This window comes from Canis lupus, chromosome 15, assembly GCF_011100685.1.
Source record: "Canis lupus familiaris isolate Mischka breed German Shepherd chromosome 15, alternate assembly UU_Cfam_GSD_1.0, whole genome shotgun sequence".
Lineage (NCBI taxonomy): Eukaryota > Metazoa > Chordata > Mammalia > Carnivora > Canidae > Canis > Canis lupus.
Genome location: NC_049236.1, coordinates 40468145 through 40486393, shown reverse-complemented (window position 1 = coordinate 40486393; position 18249 = coordinate 40468145). Strand labels below are relative to the sequence as shown.

General features: G+C 36.6%; 1 protein-coding gene across 1 annotated transcript in view; it reads left to right on the top strand.

The window, feature by feature from the left end:
* SLC5A8 (solute carrier family 5 member 8) overlaps positions 1 to 17995 on the top strand; it is a 63243-nt gene extending 45248 nt beyond the window's left edge. Inside the window, exons 12-15 of the mRNA XM_038558806.1 lie at positions 2270 to 2472; positions 9963 to 10066; positions 14143 to 14222; positions 14480 to 17995. Coding sequence (XP_038414734.1) covers positions 2270 to 2472; positions 9963 to 10066; positions 14143 to 14222; positions 14480 to 14605 — 513 coding nt within the window. The 3' untranslated portion in view covers positions 14606 to 17995. The remainder of the gene's footprint in view (positions 1 to 2269; positions 2473 to 9962; positions 10067 to 14142; positions 14223 to 14479) is intronic.
* The last annotated feature ends 254 nt before the right edge of the window (positions 17996 to 18249 follow it).

Here is an 18249-nt window from a genome sequence, read left to right as displayed (position 1 = left end):
GGGAAACTCCACTGAGTCAGTCCTGCTATAAGCTGAAGTTCAGGAAAAACTCATATGTGTGGTGGTTTCATACAGACATAGAATAACTTCAGAACTCTGATTTTACATTTGGAATTCCATTTTCTTCATGAGGCACTAGGGATTGGTAAGGTAGATACTAATAAAGGCTATTACTATTATTATTAATGGTATAATTCTTAAAGAAAATAATTCTCAGCAGATGGTGACGACACTTGTAGTAAGCATAGCATAATGTATAGAGATGCTGAATTACTGTGTTGTATCCTGAAACTAACATAACAATGTGTGTTGACTGTACTAAAAAATTTTTTTAAAGTAATTCTCAAAAAAAATTGTCAGTGAAATATCATATAAAAAGCTAGTTTGGTAGAAATGAATCACAATGAAAGAGAATAGTTTGAATTTACCTCAGAATGTTGAAGCTTTGATTAGACTCTTTGCATTATGAAATGCACAGTGCTTTGTTGAGTGTCTGAAACATTAGGAGAAACATTAGGACTTTTGGTTTTTGACATTTATAGCCACCATGGGTGGGTTGCCTCCAGAAAAGCTGCAGCAGACTAGGTCCCACATAATCTTTACTCAGGAGAAGTATGATACTATTCCCATCGTAGAAGGTACCCATTTTTACTATATCCATGTCTTTCATCAGCAGAATACCTACCCTTGCTTTGGAATGGACTTCCTGCCTCCCCCTCTCCCTCTATCCATCTCTCCCATCCTCTTCTTGTCCTTTTTTCTTTCCCTTCCTTTGCTTCTCCTTTCTCCCTCTTTCCCTCTCTTCCTCTCATTCATTCATTGAATATTTATGAACTAAGCACTGTCCTGGGAATAGAGAGCACTGAATATTTCTGCACTCGTGGGCTTTATGATTTTGTGGATCTTTGATCAAGCCATGGACAATACTGAGAATAAGCAAGTCTGGCCTGTCAACAGCTGGCCACACTACTATTCCAGCCTCATATTATTGCAAAAATTTATTGCATATCTGCTGTATGTCCAGCACTGTAGTTAAGTGCTTGGGTACCAAAACAAAACAAAATGTAATTCTGCTTTCAAGGTTCACAGCTTAATGAAAGAGCTCAAGTCTTTGTTCCTGACATAAATCCTCTGATCTTGTCATCAGCCTTCATTTTATCCCATCAACAGACCATTCTTTTTTCCTACCCTATGATTTTGCTTATGTTTCTCCCCTTACTTCATCTATTCCCCCCTGACCTCTCTATGGGGATCCCAAGGCACAAGCTGCCCTGACTTGTCTGGTCAGTATTCTTAAAGGAAGGGGGAGGGACACCTGGGTGGCTCAGCAGTTGAGTGTCTGCCTTTAGCTCAGGGTGTGACCCCGCAGTCCTGGGATCGAGTCCCACATCGGGCTCCCGGCATGGAGCCTGCTTTTCCTTCTGCCTGTGTCTCTGCCTCTCTCCCTCTGTGTCTCTCATGAATAAATGAATAAAATCTTTTTTTTAAAAAAAAGAAAGGGGGAAATTTTCACCACAGAAGAAGAAAGAGTCTTACCAGCTGAAGGTTTGCTTTTGTCCCCATCATTTGGAACCAGGGCTTAAGTCATTCAAGGTCTAACAGAACACATGGATACTGATGAAAAGCATAAATGAGGAACTCAGGTTTTCCAAAGATTGAGAAACCAAGTATCTTCCGAGAGGACATCTCTTCTTGTCTTTAGAAATACTTGGTGTGGTTGTACACACCAATCATTTGTGAAAACTGCTTCCTATTTTCCCCCTAATTATCCCGAAGCACAATTACAATCATGCATGTTGTTAAGTATGGGAATAAACTCTACATATGCTTTCCCCTTCATAGTCTCTTGTTGATTTGGCATACTATTTTTTCAGAGATTAAATAAAAATAAAGGGGGCAATTGACCTACTATCAACCATGTGATTGTTGTAGTTATTTGGGTGTGAAGAGAGGAGGAGGCTACAGCAGAGTGCTAGCTGTGGAAACAGAATAGACGGAATGAATTATGAGACTGACAAAACAAAAAGTAAGCAGGATAAGATAGGGATGTGGAAAGGGAATGGGGTTGTAGAGTGTCCAGGGCTCTGGGCTTAGGGATCAGTGGCCCATGCTGCCCTTTGCAAGAGGCAGGGACCTTGAGAAAAAGAAGGATTTTAGGAGAGAAGCCAGTAGATCTGGTTTAGGACCGTGTTGAGCTTAACTTTCTAATGTTAATTTCCATCTCAGAAAACTATATTATTTTTCTTTCAAAAACACTGTTGTTTTGCAGGGAGCACTTGCTGGTCTGATGGCTGGATTTGCTATTTCTTTGTGGGTTGGAATTGGAGCTCAACTTTATCCTCCACTGCCTGAGAGAACTATGCCATTAAGCCTTGAAACCTATGGCTGTAACAACACATACAATGCGACAAATTGGGTGACAACTACAGAAATGCCATTTACTAGTGCTTTTCAAGTACACAATGCTGAAAGGTATTGAATTAAGCTTTATAATGTCACATTTTAAAGAAATGCGTGTGACAGGTAGAGAACCCCAGTTGCTTTTTGTCTTGCTGCAGTGCTGTGATTTTCCCTAATTCTGAAATAGGTAGAGCCCTTGTGGCTTTCTGGCTGTAGTATTTTGTTCACAAACAGCAAAAATTGCTATATGTTCTTAATTTTGATAGATGCTTCTGCCTCACTTACAGAACTGAAGACTTGAATAGTGACAAAAAAATTCTGTTATGGGTAAATGCTACCAAATATCAGCTCTAGTTGAAAGCAAAATCATCTTTTTCAATTAAAAATGTTTTAAAATGAAAAGCAAAATTATAAAAGAAACTTTGCTTACATAGTTTTGAGGTATAGCCTTTATAGTCTAAAAGCTACAGTCATCTAAATATGTTAGATCATTGCCATTTGTTTAGGTTTAAAGATTCCAAATCTTTAGAGCACTGGCAATGAGTTGCAGTTGTGATCAACTCACTTGCTTGAGTTTTGTTTTTTTTTTTTTTTTAAACAGATTTTATTTATGTATTCATGAGAGACAGAGAGAGGCAGAGACATAAGCAAAGGGAGAAGCAGGTTCCCTGCAGGGAGCTCGATGTGGGACTTGATCCCAGGACCACGGGATCACGCCCTGAGCCTTAGGCAGATGCTGGGCCTCTGAGCCCAGCCACCCAGGCATCCTGACTTGCTAGAGTTTTCTGTATGCAGTGTACTTTTGGGCTTCTGGATCCTTATGTCATGTGATTTAATGAAATGATGTCTATCTGTTGGTAGGTGAGTGTTTTATAATATAGTGGACATAAGGGCAATACTTTAGTGGACAATTAAATGTCCAGCCTTAAAGCATAAACCCCTTGAAATATTCAAGGAATACAGAGATGAGGCTGCCACTCCCAAATTATTGCCTCCAGTTCCAGCTTTCCCAGAGTGAAACCATTAAAAACTCATTCCCTTTGGGTCAAGACATGGTGTCTCCCTCTTATACAGGATGCACTACTGAGAGAAGGAATGTGACTTACTATTAGTGATTCAGGTTCCAAGCAAAACTCAACTATGAGAATGCTTTTGCCAATGGAAGTTCAAGGCTGGTAAATGCTGCACAGGTAGAGAGAAAAGGTAGTTCCAGAGCTTGAGGCATATTTGGGGAGGTTTGACTAGGTGGGGTGCTTAATGTATTTCAGTGACAATTTGAAAGGTGGCAGTATGGCATAGATTTGGACTATGAATCAAAAGACCTGAGTTTTTCAGATGCTTTTGCTATTGTCTGGGGGAACTCAGAACAAGATAGTTGTCTGTATTTATTGTTTGTCCATTTAGATAACAACATCTGTCTTACCTTCCTCACAGAATTTTTGTATAGACCAAAGCAACAAATATTTATTGCCATGTATAACAGAAAATGAAACATGCAACAAAAGCACTTTGAAAAAAAAAGGGGGGGGGGTGAGGGGCAAGGAAATGCCGGGAGCAGTTTCGACAAGCACCAAAGCACTAATATATGTGGGGGAGGGGGGATGTAGTTGTTAGAATTAGAAAGGGAGAAAAAAATAATTGAAGGTACATGGGAGGACATTCAGGATGTCCTTGTTTTATGATTTTGCTTAGCATTTATCCTGATTGTGTAAATATCTCTCTTAATTTAAGAGTCTGCAGCAAAACAGTTATTTGGATTTGGAAACAAATAAATTAGCTGAAGTTTAGTATATGACTGGTACCATAATAACTGGTTTTATATGTTAGCTTACTTATAAAATAACAGGTAATAAGCAAGAATGCCTAAGAATGAACTATCTACGCAGTTCTTGGCTGGCCATTTAGGTAGTATCCCAAGAAAGCCTTCCCCTCCTATTCACAGTGGCTCCTGTCTACTAGGAAGTTATAGTTTAGCTGGAAAGAGTGTGCTAATATACAGAAAACAATTCAGTAAGTACAGTAAGTATAAAACTAGCATACAGGAAATAGTAATAAATACTTGATAAATATTTGTTAAAATAATGCATAGACATGGAGTGATTAGCATCAAGACTTTGGAAAGGTAGTAGTACTTGAAAGATACAGAGGTTGTCTAGAAGCAGAGGGTCTGGAAAGTTACAGAGAAACACCAGAAGGGAAATTGGGCGGGAAAATAAACACTTAAACAATATCCTGTGTTAAGTGGTATTCATAGGCGGTCGAGAGAGCAGAGAGGGTTCAAGCCTAACCCTTCCTAATGGAGTCAAGGAAACCTTCTCAGAGGAGGACTATGTGAGCTGGGGTTAATCAGGTGAGCAAGGTTTGGTGGGAAGGACAGAAGGAAGTGGGTATCACACGACAGAGAAGCAGTGTATGCAAAGGCATGGAGGTCTAAAGCCAATCTGGCATCGTAGTCGATCCCACTCAGTTTGGTGTTGCTAGACTAAGGTGGGGAGTAAACGACACAGCTGAAGATGAAACAGAATACCCTATGGTTGCCTAGATTCTGTGTTTCCATAACCTAGATTCAGTATTTAGTCTTTGATGTCCCAGTGCTTGTATGTATTGATAGATCATTGTAGTTTTAACTTACATTTCCTTGATGACCAGTTATGGTCAATATCTTTTTAGATGTTTTTTTGGCCATTGCCATCTAGATATCAACTTCTGTGACTTGTCTGTTGAAATCTTTGATCCAGTTTTAAATGGATTCTTAGGTTTTTTTCTTATTTATTTAGGAGTTTTTGATATGTTCTAGATACAAGATATATTTTGAAATAATTTTCTCCTGCTTTGTGTGTTGCCTTTTTACTCTCTGAATTATACTTTTTGGTAATCAGAATTTCATTTTAATTAAGTTCAACTTAATTAAAGTCTTTTTTTCTTTTAAGTTTTTATTTAAATACTAGTTAGTTAACACATAGTGTAATATTAGTTTCAGGATTAGAATTGAGTGATTTATCATTTACATAGAACACCCAATGCTCGTTACAACAAGATACCCATCACTCATTTAACCCATCCCTCCATCCACTTCCCCTCCAGTACACCTCAGTTTGTTCTCTATAGTTAAGAATCTGTTTTATGGTTTGCCTCTCCTTTTTACCCTTTTTGTTCATCTGTTTTGTTTCTTAAATTCCACATATAAGTGAAATCATAAGGTATTTGTCTTTCTCTGGCTGACTTACTTTGCTTAACATAATACAATCTAGCACCATCCACATTGTTGCAAATGACAAGATATTCATTTTCACGGTTAAGTAATATTCCATTGTATATATGTACCACATCTTTATTCATTCATCAGTCAATGGACTTTTGAGCTCTTTCCATAATTTGGCTATTGTTGATAATACTGCTATAAACATTGGGGCTCATGTATCTCTTCAAATCAGTATTTTTGTATCCTTTGGTAAATACCTAGTAGTGCAATTGCAGGATCATAGGGTAGTTCTGTGTTTAACTTTTTGAGGAACCTCCATACTGTTTTCCAGATTGGCTGCACCAACTTGCATTCCCACCAACAGTGTAAGAGGGTTTCCCTTTTTCCAAATCCTCATCAATATGTGTTGTTTGTTGTGCTGTTCATTTTAGTCATTCTGACAGGTGTGAGTTGATATACTATTGTAGTTTTGATTTGTATTTCCCTGATGATGAGTGATGTTGAGCATCTTTTTGTGTCTTCCAGCCATCTGGATGTCTTCTTTGGAGAAATTTCTATTCATGTCTTCTGTCAATTTCTTTTTTTTTAATTTATTTTTTTTTAATTTATTTTTTATTGGTGTTCAATTTACCAACATACAGAATAACCCCCAGTGCCCGTCACCCATTCACTCCCACCCCCCACCTCCTCCCCTTCTACCACCCCTAGTTCGTTTCCCAGAGTTAGCAGTCTTTACGTTCTGTCTCCCTTTCTGATATTTCCCACACATTTCTTCTCCCTTCCCTTATATTCCCTTTCACTATTATTTATATTCCCCAAATGAATGAGAACATATAATGTTTGTCCTTCTCTGACTGACTTACTTCACTCAGCATAATACCTTCCAGTTCCATCCACGTTGAAGCAAATGGTGGGTATTTGTCATTTCTAATAGCTGAGTAATATTCCATTGTATACATAAACCACATCTTCTTTATCCACTCATCTTTCGATGGACACCGAGGCTCCTTCCACAGTTTGGCTATTGTGGACATTGCTGCTAGAAACATCAGGGTGCAGGTGTCCCTGCATTTCATTGCATCTGTATCTTTGGGGTAAATCCCCAGCAGTGCAATTGCTGGGTCATAGGGCAGGTCTATTTTTAACTCTTTGAGGAACCTCCACACAGTTTTCCAGAGTGGCTGCACCAGTTCACATTCCCACCAACAGTGTAAGAGGGTTCCCTTTTCTCCGCATCCTCTCCAACATTTGTGGTTTCCTGCCTTGTTAATTTTCCCCATTCTCACTAGTGTGAGGTGGTATCTCATTGTGGTTTTGATTTGTATTTCCCTGATGGCAAGTGATGCAGAGCATTTTCTCATGTGCATGTTGGCCATGTCTATGTCTTCCTCTGTGAGATTTCTCTTCATGTCTTTTGCCCATTTCATGATTGGATTGTTTGTTTCTTTGGTGTTGAGTTTAATAAGTTCTTTATAGATCTTGGAAACTAGCCCTTTATCTGATAGGTCATTTGCAAATATCTTCTCCCATTCTGTAGGTTGTCTTTTAGTTTTGTTGACTGTATCCTCTGCTGTGCAAAAGCTTCTTATCTTGATGAAGTCCCAATAGTTCATTTTTGCTTTTGTTTCTTTTGCCTTCGTGGATGTATCTTGCAAGAAGTTACTGTGGCCGAGTTCAAAAAGGGTGTTGCCTGTGTTCTTCTCTAGGATTTTGATGGAATCTTGTCTCACATTTAGATCTTTCATCCATTTTGAGTTTATCTTTGTGTATGGTGCAAGAGAGTAGTCTAGTTTCATTCTTCTGCATGTGGATGTCCAATTTTCCCAGCATCATTTATTGAAGAGACTGTCTTTCTTCCAAGGGATAGTCTTTCCTCCTTTATCGAATATTAGTTGACCATAAAGTTCAGGGTCCACTTCTGGGTTCTCTATTCTGTTCCATTGATCTATGTGTCTGTTTTTGTGCCAGTACCACACTGTCTTGATGACCACAGCTTTGTAGTACAACCTGAAATCTGGCATTGTAATGCTATCTCTATCAAAATACCATGGACTTTCTTCAGAGAGTTAGAACAAATTATTTTAAGATTTGTGTGGAATCAGAAAAGACCCCAAATAGCCAGGGGAATTTTAAAAAAGAAAACCATATCTGGGGGCATCACAATGCCAGATTTCTGTCGATTTCTTAATTGGATTATTTGTTCTTTGGGTATTGAATTTGATGAGTTTTGTATAGATGTTGGATACTAGCCTTTGGATACTAGCCTTTGGATACTAGCCTTGCATACAGATCCTCCTCTTGGATCTGGTATGTCATTTGCAAATATCTTCTCCCATTCTGTTGGTTGCCTTTTGGTTTTGTTGACTGCTTCATTTGCTGTGCAGAAGCTTTTTATCTTGATGAAATTTCAATAGTTCATTTTTTTGCTTTTGTCTCCCTTGCCTCTGAAGATATGTCTAGCAAGAAGTTGCTATGGCCAAGGTTGAAGAGGTTGCTGTCTGTGTTCTTCTCTAGGATTTTGATGGATTCCTGTCTTACACTGAGGCCTTTCATCCATTTTGAGTTTATCTTTGTGAGTGGTACAAGAGAATGGTTCAGTTTCATTCTTCTGCATGTGACTGTCCAGTTTTCCCAGCAGCATTTATGGAAGATACTGTCTTTTTTCCGTTGGATATTCTTTCCAGCTTTGTCGAAGATTAGTTGACCATAGAGTTGAGGCTCTAATTCTGGGTTCTCTATTGTGTTCCATTGATCTATGTGTCTGTTTTGTGCCAGTACCACACTGTCTTGATGATTGCAGCTTTGTAATGGAGCTTGAAGCCTGGGATTGTGATGCCACCAGCTTTGGTTTTCTTTTTCAACATTCCTTTTTTTTTTTTTTTTTTTTTTTTCTTTTTCAACATTCCTCTGGTTATTGGGGCCTTTTCTGGTTCCATAAAAATTTTAGGATTATTTGTTTTAGCTCTTTGAAAAATGTCAATGATATTTTGATATGGGTTGCATTGAATGTATAAATTGCCCTGGGTAGCATGGACACTTTAACAATATTTATTCTTCCAATCCATGAACATGGAATGTTTTTCCATTTCTTTGTTTTCCTCGATTTCTTTCATAAGTGTTCCATAGTTTTCAGAGTACAGATCCTTTGCCTTTCTGCTTAGGTTTATTTGTAGGTATGTTATGGATTTTGGTGCAATTGTAAATGGGATCCATTCCTTAATTTCTTTTTCTTCTGTCTTGTTGTTAGTGTATAGAAATGTAACTGATTTCTGTGCATTGATTTTATATCCTGCCACATCGCTGAACTGTTGTATGAGTTCTAGCAATTTTGGGGTGGAGTCTTTTGGGTTTTCCGCATAAAATATCATGTCATCTGTGAAAGGAAAGAAAACCTGCAAACTCATTCTATGAGGTCAGCATAATCTTGATCCCCAAACCAAAGACCCCACCAAAAAAGAGAATTATAGACCAATATTCCTGATGAACATGGATGCTAAAATTCTCACCAAGGTACTAGCCAATGGGATCCAACAGTGCAAAATAGATTCTTCAGAACAACCAAGTGGGATTTATTCCTGGGCTGTAAAGGTGGCTCAACATTCGCAAATCAATCAGCATGATGCATCACATTAATAAAAGAAAGGACAAGAACACATTATTCTCTTCATTGATGCACAGAAAACATTTGACAAAATTCAGCATCCTTTCTTGATCGAAACTCTTCACAGTGTAGGGGAAAAGGGAACATACCTCAATATCATAAAGCCTTCTATGAAAAGCCCACAGTAAATGTCATTCTCAATGGGGAAAAACTGAAAGCTTTTCCCCTAAGGTCAGGAGCATGACAGAGATGCCCACGCTCACCACTGTTCTTCAAACGTCACTTCTTCACAAAGGCTTTCTTTGACCACACATTAGAGTGTAGTTCCTTTTTTCCACTCTGTTTCACATTACCTTGTTTTATGTTCCTTATAGCACTTTCCACCAGTGGAAATAATTATATTTATTAGTTTACTTGTTTGTTATATTTCTTTCTCCATGAGAATGCAAACTTTATGAGGGCAGGAGCCTTATAAACCTTTTTTTGTAGTAGACTTTCCAATGACAAGAACAGTGCCTGGGACATAAAGCAGAGTTGAATGAATACACATGGACATTTAGTATTATAGTATATGGTCAAGGTTAAGTCAAGATTTTAATTCTTTATCCAATAAGATAAAGTTAGAACAGCAGATTATGACATTAAAAACATTGTTAAATATTTTATTTTGACTTTGCCATGCATGACGATTATTGAGACTGCTGTAGTTGCTAGTAGCATCACATGAAATCTTACAGGTATGCTTTTGTTCTATTTTAGGACCCCACTGATGGATAACTGGTATTCTTTATCATATCTATACTTCAGTACTGTTGGAACTTTGGTAACGATGTTCATGGGAATGCTAATTAGTTTACCAACAGGTAACTTTCTAAATATTACTATTGTTGTATTTACCTCTTTTTAAAAAAGATTTTATTTATTTATTCATGAGAGACACACAGAGAGAGGCAAGACACAGGCAGAGGGAGAAGTAGGCTCCATGCAGGGAACCCGATATGGACTTGATCCCTGGACTCTGGGATCACACCCTGAGCCAAAGGCAGATGCTTAACTGCTGAGCCACCCCAGGCATCCCTGTATTTACCTCTATATTGGTTTTTATTATTTTTTAAATAAATTTATTTTTTATTGGTGTTCAATTTGACAACGTACAGAATAACACCCAGTGCTCATCCCGTCAAGTGCCCACCTCAGTGCCCGTCACCCAGTCACCCCCTCCCCCCGCCCACCTCCCCATCCACCACCCCTAGTTCGTTTCCCAGAGTTAGGAGTCTTTCACGTTCTGTCTCCCTTTCTGATCCTTTCTGATATTTCCCACTCATTTTTTCTCCTTTCCCCTTTATTCCCTTTCACTATTTTTTATATTACCCAAATGAATGAGACCATATAATGTTTGTCCTTCTCAGATTGACTTATTTCACTCAGCATAATACCCTCCAGTTCCATCCATGTCGAAGCAAATGGTGGGTATTTGTCGTTTCTAATGGCTGAGCAATATTCCATCTCTTTTATAGTATTTATGTTATTGCTCTATAGTCCTTTTAACAACTAGTTTACTTATTCCATTTTCCTCATGGAGATCTGAGTGCCTGTATTTGATTTGAAAGCAGAAGATTCTATCTGAACCTTTGTTCTGCTATTTACTAGCTGCATAAACTTAGGGAAGTCCATATAGCTACTCTGAGGCTCAGCGCTCTTATATGGTAAGTGAGGATGATGGTGATTGACTTGCCTATCTCACAGGTTGCTGTAAGATAAAAATAAAATGCTTGACAAAAATCATACATAGGTATCACAGTGCTAGGGATTTTACATGTGTTATTACAACAGTCCTGTGTCATGGTCTTTTCATTGTCCTAGGCTGACGTTTTAGACTGTAATGAAGTATACACATGTAAGGAATGATAATTACAGTCCTTACATCTAAACATAGGGTGAGGCTTTTTTTTTTCACATGTCCATAAACTTTAAAAACATTATTTAAAAAAAACAGACTGCTACTACACATAGTATTCATTGCTCTCTGGGATTGCTATAGAACTTTTATCCTGGGACTTCATTTTGTCCCCATTCTGTGAATTCCCTTGGTCTCCCTCCTGTGTTGGATTCTCTGCTGCCTATATCCCATTATTCTTAATTCTTGTTTATCCCCTTAATTGAATGGAGCACATCCGTTAGTGTGTCCTTGAGAAAGGGTAGACAAGAGGTTTTGAAGATGTGGTGTCCCCAGAAAAAAAAGATGTCTTTAATTCTCCCTTCTCCTCGATTGATCATTTGTTCAAGTAGAGAATCCTAAAAAAATAACTTTCTTGTTTCTGAGAGGATGTCTTAATTTCCTCTGAGCTCATTATGTTGTTATTGAGAATGCCAGGGGCATGCTACCTGCTGGCCCTTTGCATGTGATCCGTTTCACAATGACTGCTTTGCCCTAAGCCCTTGTGAGGGTCTTTTTGATCTGAAGACCCATGTCCTTCAGTTTGAGGACGTTCTTCTATATTATTTCTTTTGTAATTTCCCCTGATTTTCTGTTTTCTCTTTCTGGAAACTCTTAGTCCAATGTTTGAGTCTCAGACAGTTATCCTAATTTTCTTTTCTTTTCTCTCCTATCTTCCATCACTGTGTCTTTAGGTCTACCACATGGGATACTTTTCCAATTTCTTTTCCAATAATTCTCAAAGGAGCGCTCTGATCCAGTTTTAAGAATAGTCTGTAAGGAAAGGAGGGCAGGTAGGAAGCTATTGCAGTAATCCAGGTGAGCAATCATGGTGGCTCAAGCTCAAAGCAGGGTAGTAGTGGAGAGCTGGTGAGAAGTACGGGGCTCCTTGATTTCCTACATCCCCTCACCCCAGTACATTCATGGCAATCAGAGTGGGGGAAGCAGCCCCACTGCCCTCTTCATCAAATGTGCAATAACTGGTCAGAAATCCTATATATTGTCCTAGAATGTCTAATATCTTTGCTTTATGCTACAAAAAAGCTACCAACACTGTACCATTTGATAGAATTCTTTTTTTTAAAAGATTTTATTTATTTATTCATGAGAGACACAAAGAAAGAGGCAGAAACATAGGAAGAGGGAGAAGCAGGCTCTCTGTAGGGATCCCAATGTGAGACTCAACCACAGGACCCTGTGATCACAACCTAAGGTGAAAGCATAAGCTCAACCACTGAGCCACCCAGGTGTCCCCCACTTGATGGAATCCTATCAGTCATTGTTTTGTGGCTCCTAAAAAGCACTGCCTTTCAAACTTGTGTGATACTTATATTTATAATTAATAAATTATATTAATAATTGGTAATATTCATATAAGCATATCAACAATTATATTAATTATAATTATCATATATTACAATACATAATTATACATTTATAATAAAGTTTGTAGCTATTTATTACCTCTCAAACAGTTGTTTTAAACTATTCTTTCTTTTCAAAAAGGGCTTTACCTTTCTTCATAAATAAAATTATCAACACAATAGATTTATTCCTTTCTCTGTTTTCACATATTTTAAGACAGATTTTAAACTTCTTGTACCAATAACCCAATTATTCAGATCAGGAATACACCTAAACAATCTCCTTGTACTATTTGACCTTAGACTGTTACTCCACTCATTCATTTTTTTTTTTTTTTTTCCTTTAGGACACTGGGGTATCAGAGCATTCCCTTTGAGCACTCCCTTTTTCTTAAAAATTTTTTTCTGATGATCATATACAATCATATCTTTTGTTTTATAAAGTAATGCTTCATCTAGGTGAACAGGCATCCAGTGATAAAAAACAATTCAACTTTATTAATTTCACAAGTGACTTATTCTCACTTCACAGCAGTAGCGAGCACCTTGGGGGAAAAAATCTAGAAACATGAAATCCTAACTCTCCTTGGAATATAAATAGGAATACTAGGACTCAGTAAGAATTCAGGCCGTATAGATTTGGTTGGCATTTCATTTTCACCTAACCATGTACTGTGCACCGTGAGTGAGTCTGTCTCCTCATCCGTAAAGTGGAATAAATAATGCCCTAAGTAGACCCTGAGCTCTGACTGCAGTAATTGTTTTACTCATCTACAGGACCTAATAGAGTCTCTAGCCCATGGTAGGCACTCCACAGTGTTGAATGAATTAATTTAAAATTGATCCTGTCTCCAGAACACCAGAGGTTCCCATAATTAAAAGCCTAATTTTGTACTGAAGTGGTGTTCACAAATGTTAGAGGGCACGAAGAATACTTTGGAAATTTGGTAAAAATCAGGATTCAGTGGCCCCACCTCAGAGTTTCTGACAGTTTCTCCAGGTTGGAGTCCAGGAATCTGCATTTAAAGTACATCTGCTGAATGATTTGTACAAAAGTAGTTTGAAAACCATACAGTTTTAAAAAGCTTTATTTTTGATGTACAAATAAAATACCAAAACAAAGAATAATGTTAGGGAAGAGGAGTTGAATCAAACACCAATGATCATATTGATTTTTATTTAATTTATTCAATAATTCATAATTTCCTGCATTTCTTTATGCACATGTACGTTCATAGCCATCCAACTGGGGGAAAGGTACCACCTCTGTCTGAAGTAGAGACAAATGGCTTGATATTTCATTGGTGGATCATAGAGGATGTTTTTAAATAAGTTTCCCAACAGTTATGGGGCTCTTGGGTTAAGCACCATGTAAAGTAGGTGGCTTGCATTTAAGAGCCAACTCGTTCATCCTTAAACACTAGACTTATTTATCACAGTGAGCGGCTTGCAGAATCTGAGACTGAGAGAAGGGAAACAGTGAGCCAAGTCTTCAGCACTACGTAAAAGATTTTCTTTCTCTGTGTGTTTTATGAGTGCATAGAGTTGAACTTGCACAAGTTGGATGCTTGTATGATGGGCCATCACTGGGTGGTTAGGATATCTTTTTAACAATGAAAATAATGTAAATGTTTTTCAGGAGGAAGAAAACAAAACTTAGATCGCAGATTCCTACTAACCAAAGAGGACTTTTTATCCAATTTTGACATTTTTAAGAAGGTAAGTTGGCTTTCTTTCTCCTTAAATTAGTAAGACTGTGCTTTTATCACCAGGATAGAAGACTAGTTAGTCGTCAGATTCTCTTTTGAACTCTGATGGACAAGGAAGGAGCTTGCCTTATTCTTTGATGGTCTATTTCTGTTGTATCTCCCGTCTTCGATAGATTACAAAGCTGATTTAGAGAAGGAAAAGCAGTAACAATAATTTAGAATTGAATAGTGCCTTTTTCTAATCACTATGTTAACATTTTCTTTTAGAAGAAGCATATTTTAAGCTATAAATCTCACCCAGTAGAAGATGGTGGAACTGATAATCCTGCCTTCAACCATATTGAATTGAACTACACAGATCAAAGTGACAAGATCAGTGGGACTCATTTGTGACGTGCTGGTGACCTAGGTGATCTTAAACATTGATTTAGTTACATATGTTTTCTAAGATAATTGGATCAGGTTTAGATTTCTTTTTGAGGGGAGGGTTCTATTATGAGTAAAGTTTTGGTGGGAGGCTTTTGGGGAGTAAAATTTTGTTAAAGCAAAGTGCTGACTCTTCACTTACTATACTCATTAACTGTTGCTACTCTGGAGTTGAGTTTCAGCATCAGCATTTTCCTCTATTTCTCTCTTTTTTTTAAATGAAGCTGTAGTTTTAAAAGTTATGACCACATATATGCTGAAGGATTAATACACACATATACACACATACTTGATGGTCAAAAGACTATTCTTAAATTTGGGCATTATTGGAAATATTTTCCATGCATTTGATGCTAGCATATAAATTTCAGGTTTTGCCAAAATCAGAAGTAATACTGAAAAGAGCTTTTCTCCTTCTATGAGATACTCTATTTTTAGGAAACAATGAGGTGACAGATTTACATTGTCTAGATCTTTGCTTCTCATTGATTCATATCAGCCCTATCAGGGAGGATAGTAACCTTGGAACCAATTCTGGCTCAGGAGGGTGGTAGTCAAGAAGCATCCTGTTTGGGGCAGAACATGGGTCCCATGATGAATGTCTTTTTGGTGCTATGTATCCATTCTTGTGCCTTTTCACTAATTATCTGGAGCTCCTGGCTCACTGGCTGCTTATATTGCCTTACGCTCTGGTTCTTACACACAATCCTAGTTTCTCAGGTTGTGTTGTACACTTTACTCTGCTTGCCTTCCTATTTCCCTATTTACTCTATTGCCTTGGGTTTGTCTTGAGATGCCCCATGTGAATCATGCTACCCCAGACCTTGGTTCACTAAATTCCAGACTATAAATTAGAAACTCCTATGAGCCTGATATTAACAAAAGTACTTTCAACAGAGGTATTTAAGAATTTGGTGACCAAAGAACATTTATGTGATTCAGATGGTTAAATTCTGTGGAATTACATGATTATGTTGAATGATATTAATTTGCATGTCATCTAATTTGCAGTCAATTGATTTTAAAGGTACATAAGCTTAGGAGTCTTAAATTATGTGTATTCACCCATTTAAAGAGCTAAATTACATGGGCAAACACTACTGTTTTTTTAATGTTCTGGAATTATTAACCGTATGCTGTGTTCCATGCTTTAAAATTTCAAGTAGCAATCTCAAAGCTTGTTTTGTTAATTTTGCTGCATTTTTAACTAAAAGTTTGGTCACAGGCTTTTATCAATATTTCTTTTCTACAGTTGCCACATCTATTGTTTAGAAATGTGTTTCTTTTGTTTGTTTGTTTTACAATGTTTTAAAATAACGTGAGAAACATTTAGGCACATTAAAAATATTTTAGAATTAAATACTTTTTTGCTTATTTTCTCATATTTAGGAAAGTATGTTCTGTACATTTATAGGTTGCCAATTGAAAACATTAAGAAATCAAAGAAATAAAGTAGTGTTTATCTAAAGCAAAGAGATTTATATAACATTTAAATTAATGATGTGTTCAGATATTTCATATGTGTATAAATGTTATTTTTTAATCAACATATTTGTAAGCATACATCAAACTTTGTAAATCTTTCTACAATTTTTTAATGGGTAGGAAGATATAATCTTATTTGTTTTATGCAAGTGTGATTTGAACTCACTATTTACTAAGTGTAAGCACACGTCTGTAGAATGCTTCAATTTTGGAAATCAAAGTCCAGTTATTTAAATAATTCTTTTGTTTATCTAACTGCCGAGGGATATACAGTATGTTCGTAATGAGAGATCTGAGACTTCCATTCTTATTCACTTTTTTAAACAAAATATATCTTGTAACTTTGGGAACTGTTGGTATTTTTACCTTTATAAACACATAAGGGTGTCAGACCAAATTCTTAAGAAATAAAAGTACTGTTATTAATTATGAAATATAATTTATCTTATGTGAATCTTTGGGTAAAATCAAACAATGTAAAATGCTACCATATCATAATGTAAATGAATCATCTAATGTTCTTAATTATTTCTGAATCACAACAATCCCAACAGGAAGGAAAAGGAACATAACTAGTCTGTTTTCGTCATTGACAAATTGTATGACCTTGAATTTATCCTTAATCTCCTCTACTGATGGAATTTAAGACCAAATACTTAACTACCTTACAGAAATAATGTGAGTATAAAAGATCAGATAGCACTTTATTAGTTCAAATAATGTCACTTAACATTTTAATATGAATGGAAATCAAAATTTGAGTCAAGCTCACCTGCCAGTTTAAAAAAAAGACAAACTGTTCATAATTTGCAGTGTAATGATGTGGAGATAGTTCCTTCTCTAAAAAAATATGTGCCACAGAAATATTGAACTAGATTTAGGAATTAGCAAGATTATTCAGAGAGAATGAAACTTTAAGAAAGCTACAGACCAATTATATTCACTCAATAGAGAAATGAAAATTTTATATGCAGGATTTAAAATGGTATAAATGTATATGCATCTATTTGATTGCTTATGCATTAATGAACGTTTGGAAATATGTGAATACAGTTTTGGTTGTCACAGCTGGTGATGAGGTGCTACTGGCATCTAGGGATAGAATTCAGGGACGCTATCAAACATCCTATGACACATAGGCTAGCCCCTCTCCACAGCAAAAAATGCTCCTGCCTTGAATATCAGATTGTTGAGTTTAAGAAATCCTGTTTTAGAGGCTAAGGTTGCAATTGCAATTTTCCCTAAGTCACACATGTTGGTTTTGTTCCTTTAGGGAAATCACCTTGACTCTTCTATCTGATTATTCTCATCTACAGATTAGGATTAAGGTGTCACTGGCATATACCATGTTATGAAACAAAAAAATGACCATATATATTTTTCATAGCATTTTGAAAATATTAAGGAATATAAAATTGTAATTATGAAAACAACTCTTAAGAAAGTTTCATTTTGCAACATGATTTCCAACATTAATACATATTAAGATGAAGGAAATATTAAATATAGGAATATGAAGATTTCATAATTTTGTTTTATTTATGAAAACCTCAGAAATTGTAGTTAATTTGTTAACCACTCAGTGTCTGTCCATGATGTAGACTCAAGGGAGGGATGGACTTGAGATGAGGAATTAACTCTGTGTCAATTCCTGTAGAAAATTCTTAGTTTTTTCCAAGAATAGTTGATGATATAGAATCAACTGAGCGCACACACAGTACTGAAAATTCAGTACCCAGTTTAGCTATTGTAAAATTTACTTTTATATTTATGTGCCCATTGTGAAAAATCCTGAGGGAATTGAACTTAAGATGTAAAACATGTTTGCATGTCTGGCTTTTCAACTTGCTGATTAAACTCTCTACAAATGTCTTTGTTGTTGTCTTTTCTTGGGGAAGAAAATGTCAGATTGAATATAATTAAATTTATCAGCTTTTACAGAGAGTTATTTCCACTTTACCACATAAAGGACTCTTTATACTACATACATATTATAATATAAAAGTGTAAGCAAATAAACATGCAGGACTTTTTGTCACTGAAGAATATTTTATGCTTTAAGTTATTAACACTATTTGAAAATAAAAAGTAAGGTCTTCAAGAGTGAAAATTTCTTAGCCACTATC